Source organism: Brachyistius frenatus, unplaced genomic scaffold, assembly GCF_029030835.1.
Source record: "Brachyistius frenatus isolate BFR_SWC_R1_liver_20210118 unplaced genomic scaffold, ASM2903083v1 Contig_363, whole genome shotgun sequence".
Classification (NCBI taxonomy): Eukaryota; Metazoa; Chordata; class Actinopteri; family Embiotocidae; genus Brachyistius; species Brachyistius frenatus.
This window is the reverse complement of record NW_027210962.1, coordinates 216,874-232,475: the sequence shown is the minus strand read 5'-3', so window position 1 is coordinate 232,475 and position 15,602 is coordinate 216,874. Positions and strand designations below refer to the sequence as shown.

The window sequence follows — 15,602 nt, the reverse complement described above, 5'->3', positions numbered from 1 at the left end:
ACTTTGAAATGACCTTGTTTTTATTTCTAAATTCATTCTTTTCTCTTTCCACAAACATGTTTTTAAAAATACATTGATAGAAAAATAAAGTTCTGACGTGTCCATTTTATCATTTATTTATTTTATTGCATGAAAATTTTGATTTTTTTTTGTTGTTGTTATCTAAATTATGTTCTTTAATGTAAAATCAGATAAACACAAACAGATTTTTACAGAGATGGATAGTTTTAAAAACACATCTACATTTTTTGGAAGTGTGAGTAACTCATCCATCTGCACTGATGCAGTAGATGCACGTCTCACTTCAAAAAAGACAAAAATTACCCCTTTAATACCTGGAAGCTGGTTAAATGGATTCTAAACACTTCATATCTAAACTGCAAAATTCTGCTGCTACAAATACAGAACAACCATCAAACAAATGAAGTGAATTTCTCTGTTTACACACAGAAACCTTTTCAGAGGAAAACCTTCTGAAACTTTGCTTTGAACATCTCCATCTCTTTGGTCATCTTCATCTTCTCCAGCAGACTGTTGACCGTCATGAGCGCGTCGTGAGCTTCGTCAAACAGCTTCTCACCCAGCTCCTTCTTCACTCGTGCTCTCCAGGCGATCAGCTTCGGCCGACCTTCGAACACATCCACGCCGGTCGCAACGGGCTGTAAAACACATATTTAAAAAAAAAAAAGATGATTTAAAGGAGCTGAGAGTCTCACACACCTGCAGGTTTCTGGGAGTTTGTTCCAGTTAGTTCTGACTCTGAGGACAGAAAGGAGACCCGTCCCAGACCACCTGATGGGTCTGGATGGTTCATAAAGGTAGCAGCAGATCAGAAATATATTTTGGCCCTAAACCATTCAGTGCTTTATAAACCAACAGCAGGATTTTATAGTGGATTCTTTGTTGGACAGGAAGCCAGTGTAAAGACCTCAGAACTGGAGTGATGTGATCCACTTTCTTGGTCTTAGTGAGGACTCGAGCTGCAGCGTTCTGAATCAGCTGCAGCTGTCTGACTGACTTTTTACAGAGACCCTTAAACACACCGTTACAATAGTCAAGTCTACTGAAGATAAAGGGACAAGTTTTTCCAAATCCTGTTGAGACACAAGTGCTCTAATCCTTGATATATTCTTCAGGTAGGCTGATTTTGTAATTGTCTTGATATGGCTGTTCAGACTGAGGTCTGAATCCATGACTCCTAGATTTCTGTTCTACATGGACCAGAGCCTGGACCAGAACCTGGACCAGAACCTGGACCAGAGCCTGGACCAGAACCTGGACCAGGGCCTGGACCAGAGCATGGACCAGGGCATGGACCAGAGCCTGGACCAGAGCCTGGACCAGAACCTGTACCTCCTTCTGAGTGAGAAGAGGACATATTCTCCTGATGTTGTGCAGCATGTATCTACAGGAACGTGTTGTTGCAGTGATGTTGGCAGTAAGGGAGAGTTGACTGTCGAGTGTTACACTGAGGTTCCTAAATGGGAACAACACATATCCTGCGGTTGGTGCGGAGGCACTTACTGCTTGTCTAATTATCTGAATTTTGTCAGTAAAAAAGGAGGCAAATTGATTGCATGCCCAAGTGGATTGGAGCTGAGCAGCTACTGACACTGGAGGGTTTGTTAGCCGGTCGACGGGAGCAAATAAGGCGCGTGTATTGTTATTGTTTTTGGTTATGATGTCAGAGAAGAAGGACTGCCTTGTATTTCTCAGTTCCAAATTATAATTGCGAAGTCTTTCTTTATAGATGTCACAGTGAACCTGAAGATTTGTTTTTTGCTCAGCTTTTCAACTCTCTTTTCTCTATTCTGACCAGCGTGGCATTTCTCCAACGAGATCTTTGCTTCCCAGAGACAACCTTCACTTTAGTGGGTGCAACAGCATCAATAACATTTTCAACTTTAGAATTGAAGCTATCTACAAGCTCAATGGCTGAGATGCCAGAGAGGGCTGGTGTGGAGGAGAACCTCTGAGTAAATAGTTCACTGGTGTTTTCAGAGATGTAACGCTTCGTCACCACCTCGGTTTGGACATTTGTGTCGAAGGAGATTGAAGTCTCAAAGAAAACACAGGAATGATCGGAGAGTGCAACATCAGTCACAGCAACCTTGGAAATGTTTAAGCTTTTGGTGATTATTTGGTCCACAGTGTGTCCTCTGTTGTGGGGGGGTCCTGTCACATGCTGAGTGAGATCATAGTTATCAAAGACACCACATAGTTCTACAGACCTTCTGTCGTGGAGATTATCAACATGGATATTAAAATCACCAACAATAACAACAGTCAAAATCAATACAGATTATAAACAGCAGTTCAGTAAACTCATCAAAGAAGGTTGCACAGTATTTAGGTGGTCTGTACATGTTTAGGAATAAAGCTGTAGAGGAATTCAGAGTCACATATTTAAAAGAAGTAAAATGACCAAAGGACATCTGCTTGCATTGAAGAGAATCATTTAATAAAATAGAAACTCCACCTCCTTTCTTATGAGCTCTTGTTTCACTCATGAAACTGAAGTTGAGGTGTTGATTCAATAAGATCAGCTGCACTGTTATCTCGGTCCAACCAAGTTTCAGTTAAAAATACAGAATAATTAGTATCTCCATCAAATCACGTATTCTCTGGTACAGGTCAAACTCCAAAGTAATGGATTCCACATTTCCCATAATGCAATTCTAATGTTGGCAAACTCTCTCCAGAGCCACAGAAGACAACTGACTACTCACAGGCTGAGTCGTACTCCTCTTCACTAGACAAGAAGAAGAATCATTTGCTAAGAAATCAGGAAACAGTCATAGTTTTAGAGCTGGTAATAACTGTCAGCAGTGAAAATGATGAGTATTATTACCTGCATGATCTCCACAATAGCCACCAGATCAGCCAGAGAGATTTTGTTGCCGGCGATGAAGGGTTTGTTCTGGATGAACGTCTCCTCCAGCAGGTCGACTGTCTTCTTCAGGTCCTCTACAGCGGCGTCCAGCTTCTCCTTCGGGGGCTCAGAGCCCATCATGACAGGAAACAGAGCCTGCTCACAGGGACACTGAGGTCAGTGACACATCGGTAGTGTACCAGCAGCAGCAGCCATGTAACTCTCTGGTGAACTATGAGCCTCCAAGAACACTGAGATCATCTGCCGCTGGTTTATTGGAGGTTCAGCGGCAAACAGCCGAAAGAAAATTGGGGATTCGGTTTTTGTCAGCTACGCTCCAAAGCTGTGGAACAAACTACCTGTTAGAGATCAGGGAAGCTGCTCAGTTAATACTTTTAAAAGAAAGATAGAAACATATCTCTTTACATCAGCCTTTAACTAGCTACTCTTGAAGCTGTCTTGCACTTTGAACTACCGTACCTTTGAAATAGATAGTGCTTATTTTATATTTGAACTTTATTTGTGTTTAATTTGACCTGTTTCTTATGCATTTCATCTGTTCACATGCATCTCATTTCTTTTCTATATTTTTAAATGTTCCTTTATATCTGTTTTTATGTCAAACACTGCATGTCATTTTCTTGCTTTGAAGCACTTTGAGCTGCATTTCTTTTATGAAAGGTGCTATACAAATAAAGTCTAGCAGTTAAATTCTAGTGTGACAGCGACAAACAAAATGCGAGTTGTCATTTTTTTGGTTCATGAGTCTCTGCATGAACAACGGTGAGCCATCGACAACTACGAATAACTTCTCCACCTGTGGGAAACACAGAGATCTCTCAGCTTTGTCTGTTCTTAACTGTTCTCATAAACAACCAAATCCAAATAGAATTTTACTGTTGTACATATTATGTATAATAAATCACCAAAATTATGGGAAAAGAGGTTGTTTTTGTTTTTTTTCATTTTTCATCTGCCAGGCTAATAATAAATCTACAATGGGTCAATTGAACTCTGGGCTGAGAAGACTAAACATGATCAAAATTAAATAAAAACATATTAAAAAATATTTTTTAAACAAATCATAAGTATAATTCCACAAACTGTACGTATATGTTGCATGACAGTACCAGTAAGAGGAGAGTATCAATTATTATAAAACTAATAGATTCAGTTTTAGAAAAAGGAACCAAACAGACGAATGAAGTGATGAAATGTGAACTGGAGGAAGTCGAGTGAGGCCGCGGCACCGGGCCGGTCCGGGTCACGTACCTTGAGCAAAAAGACCTTTGAACCGTGATCTCGGAGGTTCATGTGCTGCCACGACAGGTATTCATTAACGCGAGCTCGCTGCTGCAGGTCAGCTGGATACCAGTGATCCGCCACCGACGAAGAGTGTTTCTGCACCAGGTACAACAGGATCGCAATGCTGCAATCCACACGAACAAGAACTAATTCATGCTCTGAACATCCAACATGACAGAATTTTTCATATTTAATTTGTTTGACTACTTTAAATAATCCTTTAAATGTGCAGATGTTCAGAACCGCAATCAGATACCTTCATATGAAAAGATAAATTAACTTACCAGAGTCTTAAAACTGAGACTATAAATAAACTTCCCTCACATTCAGGCCTCATAATGAGTTCACACAATACTGATCAGGTTTAAAGGTAAATATTTCACTATATTTAAAGTTTTTAAATCTGTGCTGACCAGATAAATGCGTATTGGCCATGGTCTATGGACAGAGCACAGACACCAGCTAACTTCCTCTTGGATCCATCATCAAAATACATATTTCCTATCACCTTTATGCTGACGATACTCCAAGAGTCCAAGTGAATGTTTGTGTCCAGTTTGAAGAAGTCCTCTGAAGGCGTTGTTCACATATCCCGTTCACCACAATCAGACAGATGGATGGAAACGTGAGCTCACGACGACTTTTGACCACTAAAAACTTAGTAAGTTCATCCTTGAGGACAAAGTGTGCCAACTTTGAAAAAAAATCCAAGATCCAATCCAAGAATGGGTCGCTGTGAGGTCGAAATAACTTTGACCTTTGACCCCCAAAATCGAATTAGCTCATCCTTCACGACCACAATAAGGTTTGCTCCAAAATAAAAAGAATTCCCTCAAAGCCTTCTTAAAATGTTAAGTTCATGTGAATTCAGCAGACTTTAAAATAAAAGGGAAATTGTTTTCCCCTAAACTTTGACTGACTCAAAGAGAACTGCTGCTCGAGACTCTGCAAAGCCTTCTGCATTCGGCTTGTTTATTTCTCTGGCTGCAAAAAACCTGCATTGCCGCATTGAATGTGACCTTATATTGCATCTAATGATTATTACAATTAGTTACTTGTTTCTATCTAAAATATGAACAAAAGGACTAATCAAACTTCCAAAACACTTCTAAACCACTTTAAGCAGCTTCAAAAGTCCTTTAAATTCAGTGTAAGAAAGCCAAACCTAAATCTAAAGCACTATTTTACCTTTCTGTCAAAATGAAGCTTCCATCCTTCATGACAGGAACCTTCCTTATGGCGCTGATTTTTCCAAACTCCTCGCTGTACTGCTTCCCTGAGACAAACACACAGAAAGGAGATTCACAGTTCAGCTAAAATCAAGAAAACTCGTCTGTTGTCAGTTTTTTGGTGTTGACATGACTGTAAATAGAAGAGAAGCGCACAAGCAGGCATAGAATAAGTAGTGAAAGGGTTGTTGTATTATGTGCAGACAAAGAGATTATAGAAACTAAAATGTCTGCAGAAGTCTCCTTCCCCTTTCCTCCTCTTCATATCTGCTCCACAATGCTTGTCTTTCCTTTATTTATTTTTCCCACCGCACATCTCCATTGTGTTTTATCATCTCTGGGACTCAGGACTGTTTTATCAGGATGTTTCGAGGTCAGATCCACAACACTCCACCCACTGTTTGCTTGCTAAGTCGGATATCTGGGCGTTTACGTAACTCTACCCCTCAGCTCCCCGGATGGGACCGTCAGCTCTCTGGGAGAAATGGTCAAATGTAAAGTGATAGCCCAGAGGAGGATTGCTTTGATTGTTAATGCTCACAGAACAAGCTGGAAGCCTGGAAGAACTTTGTGCTGAATGTAATTCCAGACATTCAAATTTAAAAAGGAGAGAGAAACATTCCTGTAAAAACAATCATGCAGACTTCTGGAGCTGCCAGATTATGAAACAAGTTCAAAGTTCGCAAGTCATTTGACTCTGCAAACTCTACACGTATCTGGAAACGTTCCGTTTATTTCTAAAATAGAAAAACATGAATCTTAATGCAGAATGTGAACTAAAACCTCCAGTCAAACATGCACAAGTCTGATGCCATGATTTCAGAAAGTATCATCCAAACGTTGGATTGTGTGTCTGTGCTGGTGTCGGATTACCTGCAGCGAGGTCCACCAGCTTGAACTCGAAGGGAACCCCGAGCACTTTGGCGAACAGATAGACGGAGCGGCAGGGCTGCGAGTGCAGGTCCAGATAGAGCTCCATCATGGTCGAGTGTGAAGGCTGCAGATGTTTCGTCCCTTTGTGTTTCCAGTCCTCTCCTGCCGCGCCTGTTATCCTCCGTCTGCTCACGACTCCGCCTCTCCTCCCAGTGAGACGCATTGATTTTTAAATGGTGGCGACAGTTCAAAGTAAGCAGGCTGTCAGGGTTGAGCAGTCCGACCTTTGACCTCGGCTTAGCCCAACATTTGATAAACACTGAGGAGATTACAATATTTGTATATGCTAGACATGCCTCTTATCTGTGTCCTAATTATGAGTTTATCAGACATTAATGAACAACTAATTAATCATTAATGTCATTTATCAAGATGTAACACATAATGATCTCTGGTCTCTGTTTCTCACTACATTATACAGCTGGTAAAATAAGTATTGAACACGTCACCATTTTTCTCAGTAAATATATTTCCAAAGGTGCTATTGACATGGAATTTTCACCAGATGTTGGTAACAACCCAAATAATCCATACATACAAAGAAACCAAAACAAATAAATTCAGAAATTAAGTTATGTGTAATAATGTGAAATGACACAGGGAAAAAGTATTGAACACATGAAGAAAGGGAGGTGCAAAAAGGCACAGAAAGCCAAGACAACAGCTGAAATCTATCAGTAAATAGAAAGTAATCCGGCCTCTTGTCAGTGCAAATGAATATCAGCTGGTTCAGTCCCAACTGATGACCTATAACAAGGTGTCTCATGACCAAGGTGTCACCAAGAAACATCTCATGATGGGTGAAACCAAAGAGCTCTCTCAAGACCTTCTCAACCATATAGTTGCAAAACATACTGATGGCGTTGGTTACAGACGCATTTCTAAACTTCTGAATGTTCCAGTGAGCACTGCTGGGGCCATAATCCAGAAGTGCAAAGAACATCATTTCACCATAAACTGGCCACGACCAGGTGCTCCTCGCAAGATTTCTGACAGAGGAGTGAAAAGATTATCAGAAGAGTTGTCCAAGAGACAAGGACCACTTGTGGAGAGCTTCAGAAAGACCTGGAAGTAGCAGGTACAGTTGTTTCAAAGAAAACAATAAGTAATGCACTGAACCTCCACGGCCTGTCTGCACGTTCACCACTTCACAGAATGTACTGAGACATTCTTGATAAAAAAATCTGCTGCCATCCACCAGGATGATGAAGATGAAACGAGGGTGGACATTTCAGCAAGACAATGATCCCAAACACAGCCAAGGAAACTCTCATCGGTTTCATGGCCCAGCCGATCACCTGACTTCAATCCAATTGAAAATCTATGGAAAGAAGTGCAGATCAGAGTTGATAGAAGAGGCCCACGGAACCTTCAAGATCTGAAGACTGTTTGTGTGGAAGAATCAGCCAAAATCACACCTGAGCAAAGCATACGACTAGTTTCTCCATACAGGAGGCGTCTTGAAGCTGTCGTTACCAACAAAGGCTTTTGCACAAAGTATTAAATAAATATCAGCAAGCGTGTTCAATACTTTTTCCCTGTGTCCTTTCACATTATTACACATAACTTAATTTCTGAATTTATTTGTTTTGGTTTCTTTGTATGTATGGATTATTTGGGTTGTTAACCACATCTGGTGAAAATGTCATGTCAATAGCACCTTTGGAAATATATTTACTGAGAAAAATGGTGACGTGTTCAATACTTATTTTACCAGCTGTATATCTTTGGGTTTTGCACTGTTGATCAGACAGCAAACACTAAACAAAATGTTTGACTGAATATCTGCTGGGTGTAAAGACTCAGTAGTAAGGGAGCAGTCATTTTTCAGACGCAGGATTAAAGTGAGTAAAACTTTTATTTTGACGTGGTGATGGGATGAAAACAGTTCTTTCTCACTGTTTACTGGTTTTGCCTCAGAGGTGGAGCTGCTGCCTCTGAATCAGCGTGCGGAGGCGTCGGGTCGGACGGACGGATTATCTCTGACTGCAGAGTTTCTGAAAGACGCAAAAGAGCAACCGAATTTAAACGAAGAGCCGATAACGAGTGGTTGTAACATGGTTACAGGACTTTTGTTCTGTGATGGCTGCAAACAGAGCATGATGAATTTAAGCTCAAACTGTTGATGCAGCACCGACTTCAACCGACCGTATTGTTGTAATTTGCTGCTGTTTGTGTTGTAATGTAAAAAAACAACCTCATACTGTCGTGTGCTACATTCTCCGATAAGTTTAACACAAATGCAATAAACAAAACATGAGAAAAAGGACAGGACAAGTTCTTCTGCCATTTTGCCACTTAATCATTTTTAAAGATTTTGCATATTGCAACAATTATAGTGTAACATTATTTATTATTATTTGAGTACCAGCATGTTTGGCCTCTTGGCTGCAGCAGAAGTGCGCAGTGAACATAAACAAATCATTAAATTATCAAGTTGCTGTGGTGAACTTGTTAGAAGGCAGTTTTACCAGCATTAGGGCCCGTGTCCGAGTGCAGCGTATTTTTAAAATAGATTTTAATTGGAGCGAAGCTTTTTTTTCCGACAGCAGCAGCGTGACCAGGAGCTGAGCGTTTCATCGGAGCTCTGAACGATCTGCGTTTCTTTCTGATCATCCAGAGATGAAAAATATTCAAATCAAGCGGCAATCAACTGTGACGTCAAGCATTGGTTTGTTAACCGACTGTCTGAACATTTTAAATATAAATTTGGTCTTTTGTTCTCGCTCCTTTAATCTGTATTTTTTATTTACAGGAGAGAAAAAAAAGATAGTGATGTTACATAACTTGAAGAGATCTTAAAACAGGGACAGGACAAGGACTTATTTCATCACGTGTTTCAAACTTATTGGAAGAGGAGTACATTGTTTGTTTGACTGTTTGGATCGGACCAGCTGATCTGGCTCTGGTGGGACTCGGCTGTGATTCATCCCGCTGTGCTGCTGACAGGAAACAGCTGCTGTGTCTTCTGGGTTTTTCTAAACAACTGTCTTCACACCACTGACAAACACACACAATCCTCTGGAGAGTGATTCCAGTACCTGACTGACTTGGGGTCAGAGGTCAGAAGTTTCTGTCCTCGACTGTTCCCTGAGGGGCGGAGCTCTCCACAATCTTCAGCAGCCTCTCTATCTTCAACTGAGTCTCAGATCCGCTCTCAAAGTCCTGCAGAGGACAGAAATCACCAGAGACACCTTGGTGGGCGGAGCCACAAGCCCAAATATGTATCATGTTCTTCAGATACTAATGTTCTAATAATTCTAATGTGGAGCTGTGTTTTTACCAGTGAGGTGTGTATGATGGTCGCTTCCCGCTGCACACGCTCCAGCTGCCTCCTCCTCCTCCTCTCCTCCTGCAGCTCGGCCCGCAGCTCTTCCAACATGGCCGATGTTTTACGGCACTCGTTGGACTCCAACATCAGCTGGTCGCTGCAAACAGCAGAGACAACAACACTGTACAACACAACGGTAGAGCCAGTAGGGCTGTCGCTGAGTGGTTGAACATTACATTGAAAAAAAAAGAACCTCATTTGGACAAATTGTACCACCGAGGGCCCATCGAGCTCACCAGGCAATACCTTATTTGGGCAGAACAGATATAATGAAAATGTACCTACTGGTCACAATGTGACGTTTAATTAACACATGTCTGTTTTTATAAACCCAACACAGTGTCACACGTGTTTTAAACACCTGGTGGGAAATGGAACAGCAGGAGGATGGAGATCAAATATGTCACTTTAGACTTTTGATATCCACAGTCACCACACGTATGCACTGATGGTTACACACACGCATCAATGCTTCATGTAGCAATTTTATTTGCAATGACACAACAATTGTCATTTCTTCAAAATGGAACCAAATGTAAAAACATTCAGATGTGACAAATCTAAAAAAAAAACAATTCTGTCTTTCTTTCACATCTAGAGTCAGATAACAAAGAACAAGCTGTCTGGAATACGTCAAAAATATATCTTCACCTCAGGTTCATTTTAAACAGGACTTATTATGGGTAATGAAATGTTGTCTGTTAACATTTAAGTTCAAAACATGAATCGTCCTCTGGTCTTTCACACAAGATCATTCAGAAAGTCTTCTTTTGTTTTGACAGTGCTGGCGGGCCATAGATAATACATTTGAACATTTGAAGACGGACGCTGCGGGCCATAAAACCTGATCTTGGGCTGTGATTGGCCCCCGGGCCACAATTTGGGCATTCTTTCTACGCACTACTTGGCTCATCCACCGTTATAAAAGCTGTCTGTTATGGTGCAATGTAAACCTGGCTCTTAAAGAGAAAACAACAATGATTGGTTTATTTCACGTCAAGCACGTAATTAGGGAACCAAGCAGCATCCCTCTGAACTGTTCTTTTGACTTTGCACTCAGATTATTATGTGCTGTTAAACTGGTGGATTTGGACACCACGCGCTTCAGACCACGCACTGTTCAAATAGACCCCCTGATGTTTCAGCCTTTTAGTGTGATTGTAATGTGAAGTGCGCCTGGCATGACAGTGCATGTGGTTCTGATCCAAAGGTACGGACGGTAAAAAGAGAGAACTCCGACCTGAGAGTTTCCGTCTCGGCCCATGAGCTCAGCTGGGCGATGTGGTCGTTTTTAATGTCGACCATCAGCTGCTGACACTTCTTCCAGAGCTGCTCCACCTCCTGAAGAAAAGAAGATAGTGAAGGATTTTTATTCTAACTCAAAAAAGAAAGTCACGGTAAAAAGGTCAACAATATTTGTCTCGTGCGAAAATGAAAAATGATTAATTAACTATTTATGACTGCAGCTTTTGGTTTTAAAGTGAAATGTCCATGTGACCTCATGTTGACCCCATCCTCCCGAAGGCTTCATCCCAGAAATGCATTTGGGGAATTTCCTCAAGTGTGCCACAAACATTCACTTGACATTTGATTTTATATCTCAAAGGTCAGAGGCCATATTTCATATTCAGTCAGACACTGAAAGTGTGACACTAATCCTGAAACTGTACTGATTGTACAGATCTTCTGTGCTTAGAAATGGTATTTTCTTTACAGCAATATCATAATAATAAGCCTGTTGCAGCAGCTCCCGGTGTGCATTTTAGTTTGCAAGACTTTTCACTTCTTCTCTCTTCTGAGTTGTTTTTGTTTTCTTAACGTTTTGTTTAAGTGACAGTCAGGCAATGGACCGTAACTTTTTGTTTTCCTCTTTTTTGGTGGCTTTTCTGTTACTTTTTTCCCTCCTTCTAACGGAGAGCTACGCACAGTGGACTGGTGCCTTTGTTTACTCTCGCGATCAGCTGATTGCGCTGAGTAAACCCCTGCTGCTGCCCGGAGCGAGGCCTGAAATCCCGGAGGAACTTCGTAGAAAACATCAGGGTTGCAGAGCTGGAGCTAAACTGAAGGCGAAGAGGAGGAGATGTAAACCAGCGGTACCGGCGATTTTAATGGAGAACGTGAGGCCAATAAGTTGGACGAGCTCGGCGCGCTGGTAAAGACCCAGAGAGAGTACCGGGAGTGCAGCATCATGTGTTTCACCGAGACATGGCTGCACTCACATCTCCCGGACCACAGCGCGGCCGTACCCGGCTTCAGGACTGTTCGGGCGGACGGAGACGTTGTTCGGAGCCGTAAGAAGAAAGGTGGAGGGATTGCAGTCTATGTGTGAAACATGTGAGCTGCACAAGCTCACTATGTTGAATGTAAATTACTGAGAATTGTCTACATCGCTCAACGTCTCTGAACACAAACATTATGCACATCTGCTCACAGCGATTACAAACTTAATGGACTTTTAAGTTTGTAATGAAATTGACAAGCAGCGTTTATGAGGCAAAACTCAACATAGATGAGAGGTGCTTTGTGATTCTGGAAAGGTTTGTGTGCGATAAAGATAAAGATAAAAAGTGAAAGTTGCCAACTCTTGTGCAAGTAGGAAATCCTGTAGTTTTCTTGCACGCCACCAGGTGGAGCCCTCGTGTACCTCTCACAGTTTCGGAATCACCAGTGTGGTTCAAAGACTGTATAATTTGAATGTTTTCTTAAAGTCAGACTTTCTGAACACCGGAAACTGTGGCCAAAAGATGCAATCACAGAATAGTTATTGGCACATACACCCTGACAAACGCTGAGGCTGCAAACACAGCAGAGACACTGACAGGCCTACCTGAGAGGGGAGCGCAGCTCAGTGATGGAGCAGATCAGATTCAAACCTGAACCACCCGTCCTGGAATAAAACAGTTCTTCTGCAGATGGTGTTACTGGTTGTCCTCTTACCCTGTCGAGGACGGATCTTTGCTGGGTTATTTTGTCGAAACCTTTCTTCAAGTCATTTCTCTTGAGGCAGATATCATTCTCTCTGACTTGCAGGGCTTCCACCTCCTTCGGCAGGCGCTCACTCTGACTCCTCAGGTTCTGCAGCTGCTGCAGCCTATGGATGTGCCTGGCCCTCTCCTTCTGAAGGATCCTGGAGGTGTTACACGTTATAGAGGTCTTCACGAAGTTGTGGAAATCCTCAATATTCCTGTTTTTTGGAGGACAGAAGACAAGAAGGATACATGTTTTAAAAGATCAACATAGAAAAATTCCACAAGCACTTCAACTCTGTCCTGTAGACTTTACTTTTCCCTCGTTTTCACTACTTCCATCTTCAGGCTCTGGATGGTAGCTTCTTGCTCTTCATTCTGATTGGCCAGCTGCTTCTCCTGAGACTCCACATCGGACAGCTGCTGCATCAGGCGCATCAGCTGATTCTGTTGTTCCTCCAACTTCACCACTGAGGAGGTGAGATGAGAGTAAATCAAGGAAAGGGGAGAATGCTTACGGACTTCTCACACTGCATCTTCAAGCCTTGGGCTAAAGGTATATATCCCTGGACCAGTTTGGCCCCTGTTCATTTTCAGAGGATGACCCAGGAAACTCGGGGCTAAGCTGTCTTAGAAACTGTGTAACAAACATTATTCTTGACACATCTCACCCATCATGTCCTCTGAGTTCAGTTTGTGTGTCAGGTCCTGCATCTGCTGGCTGTGCTGCAGCTTCAGCGTCTCTCTGTCCTGTTTGGCCACCTGCTTCTCGCCCTTCAGCTGCTCAACCAGCTCGACCGCCTTCTTCTCCTTCACAGTCAGCAAGCGCTTCAAGCCCTTGGTGCTCTCTGTCTTCTCCTTCTCCAGTGTGTTGTACTGAGAGACAAGATCCTCTTCCTGCTGCCCCAGCTCATCACATTTAAGCCGACACCTGGAGGATGAAGAGGGACACAGCGGGTTTGAGGGTCATATGCGAGGATCCAGTAGAATTATTGTTTAAAGTATTCAAAATAAATAACTGCACTTATACTGTGTCAGAGAGTTTTTATCAGGCTCAAACTGTGACTGAAGGATGTCAGTGAGTTGAAATATAATGATGGTTCAAGGGACCAAAAAGAACTAACATGAGATTTAATTAACTGAGGCACAACATAATGGGCAATCATTATTTTTCAAGCAATAATCTCAAACATTCACCAGGTTTAAGCTTCACTCACTCATGTTAATTTGGTTACGCTTTTCTTTTGCATGTATGTGTCATATAGGACACTAATACACCGCCAACAAGTTATAATTTGTATTTTTCACTATTTTCTGAACTTTTGTTAGCCAAACAAATAATCATCATAATGATCACCAATTTAGATTAATCCTGGATTTATGATGCTTATTTTACAATATTAATAACAGTATATTAGTTTGTATAGGATACTTTCATTTGGTATTTTTTGTGATATAACGTTAAACCTAATGTAAACACATTTCTTTTTTAATAATAGTCTTTGAGTTTCGGCAATCACGGAAATAACTTTATTATAATTAAATTGATTTTGTATGAACTATATTTTCAAAGAATATGGCCCAACTCTCCAAAGACTAACTGCTGTTCATCATGATGCTATTGTTAACCTAGTTAACATCACTGTGGCTAACGTTTAAGCTTTAGCTAAGCAAATGAAACGTATAAAAAGAAGAATAAATACCGTATCTGACATGAACGGACCACTAAAACACTTAAAAACTGTTTCCTGGAAACGACAGCAGGTTTGCAGTTTGTCAGTCTTACCCCTCCAGCTGCTCCTCCAGACACCGGATTTGTATCAAATGGAAGGACTTTTCTTTGTCATCAGAACCGATGTTATCTGCCATAGTTATAATGATGATCTTTTTCTTAAATATTTTTTGTTTTAAATTGTTTATCTGCGATTATAAAACGTCTTTTCAGGGTAATTTTCAAATAAAGTCCACCAAGTCTACCTGTCTTGCTAGGGAATGCTGTTGCTAGGGAATGCTGTTGCTAGGGAATGCTGTTGCTAGGGAATGCTGCCTTCACAGACTGCTCCGAAAATCCTTCAAATCTGTCAAAGGTATCCAAATGTAAAAATGTAATGTAGGCTAATATCATATCATATCATATCATATCATATCATATCATATCATATCATATCATATCATATCATATCATAAATTTGAGGCTTACTTAGTTTTTAGACTCTGCTGCTACTTGAGGATGCTGCTTTCCAAGACTGCGTGTCCCCCACACTGAAGGCCATTTCCCTGGTTGGAGAAATAATCCACCCAACCACAGATTCATAAGAGACAGAATTTGATTAAAAGTCAAAATGAGAAAACCAGTTTTATATCCCTTTAAAAGGGAAGAGGCTCCATGTGGTTGTAGTTCTTAGTCATCACCAGGAGAGGTCAGTAAAGCTGTGGGATCCTTTTTAGTTCACATCACATCCAGTTTGTGTGTGTGCAGCTGTATGCAAAAGTTTGAACACTCCCATGGCACATATTTTGTTGTTTATTTTATTTTCCTTTATGTTAAAAGAAGTAAACACAACCCCAGCAGCAAACAGCATCTGCTCAAATGTTAGTGTGCTATTACTTTTTCTTTAAATGAACTTAAAAAAATAAAAAATAAATTAAAAAAAGGAAATAAATCGAACATCCATTGTGAAATGTGCAAAAGTTTTTGCACCCTTGTCCTTGTAAAGTTTGAGAACTTTATTAACTCATTAACTGAAACATTGATATGTGTAAGGCAAGAGGAAATTTAGGAATTTATCAGCTGATGATAATTCCTGAGATGACAAATTCTCTTACATGGTGACTCTCAACAGCTGTGGGCTCCTCCGAGAAATGACTGGGGATCTGAGATGAAGCTTATTGGAGCCTACAAGTGAAGAAAGGCTTTAAAAAAAAAAAAACATCAATAAACTTCTAGCTTACAATTTCCACTGTGC

The 15,602-nt window shown here is 41.1% G+C and overlaps 2 protein-coding genes across 2 annotated transcripts; both read right to left on the bottom strand.

Moving 5' to 3' along the window:
- Nucleotides 1–100: 100 nt before the first annotated feature.
- Nucleotides 101–6,452, bottom strand: gstt1a (glutathione S-transferase theta 1a). The gene is made up of 5 exons (XM_069724193.1): nt 6,280–6,452; nt 5,366–5,453; nt 4,145–4,301; nt 2,852–3,028; nt 101–659 (listed from the first exon to the last, which is right to left on the bottom strand). Exons 1-5 carry the CDS (start codon nt 6,386–6,388, stop codon nt 459–461), a joined length of 732 nt encoding a protein of 243 aa, XP_069580294.1. The 5' UTR covers nt 6,389–6,452; the 3' UTR covers nt 101–458.
- Nucleotides 6,453–8,252: 1,800 nt separating this feature from the next.
- Nucleotides 8,253–14,615, bottom strand: LOC138636250 (cilia- and flagella-associated protein 157-like). Its single transcript, XM_069724184.1, has 8 exons — nt 14,423–14,615; nt 13,308–13,567; nt 12,953–13,106; nt 12,608–12,854; nt 10,911–11,011; nt 9,623–9,767; nt 9,381–9,504; nt 8,253–8,336 (listed from the first exon to the last, which is right to left on the bottom strand). Exons 1-7 carry the CDS (start codon nt 14,503–14,505, stop codon nt 9,403–9,405), a joined length of 1,092 nt encoding a protein of 363 aa, XP_069580285.1. The 5' UTR covers nt 14,506–14,615; the 3' UTR covers nt 8,253–8,336; nt 9,381–9,402.
- Between the last annotated feature and the right edge of the window lie 987 nt (nt 14,616–15,602).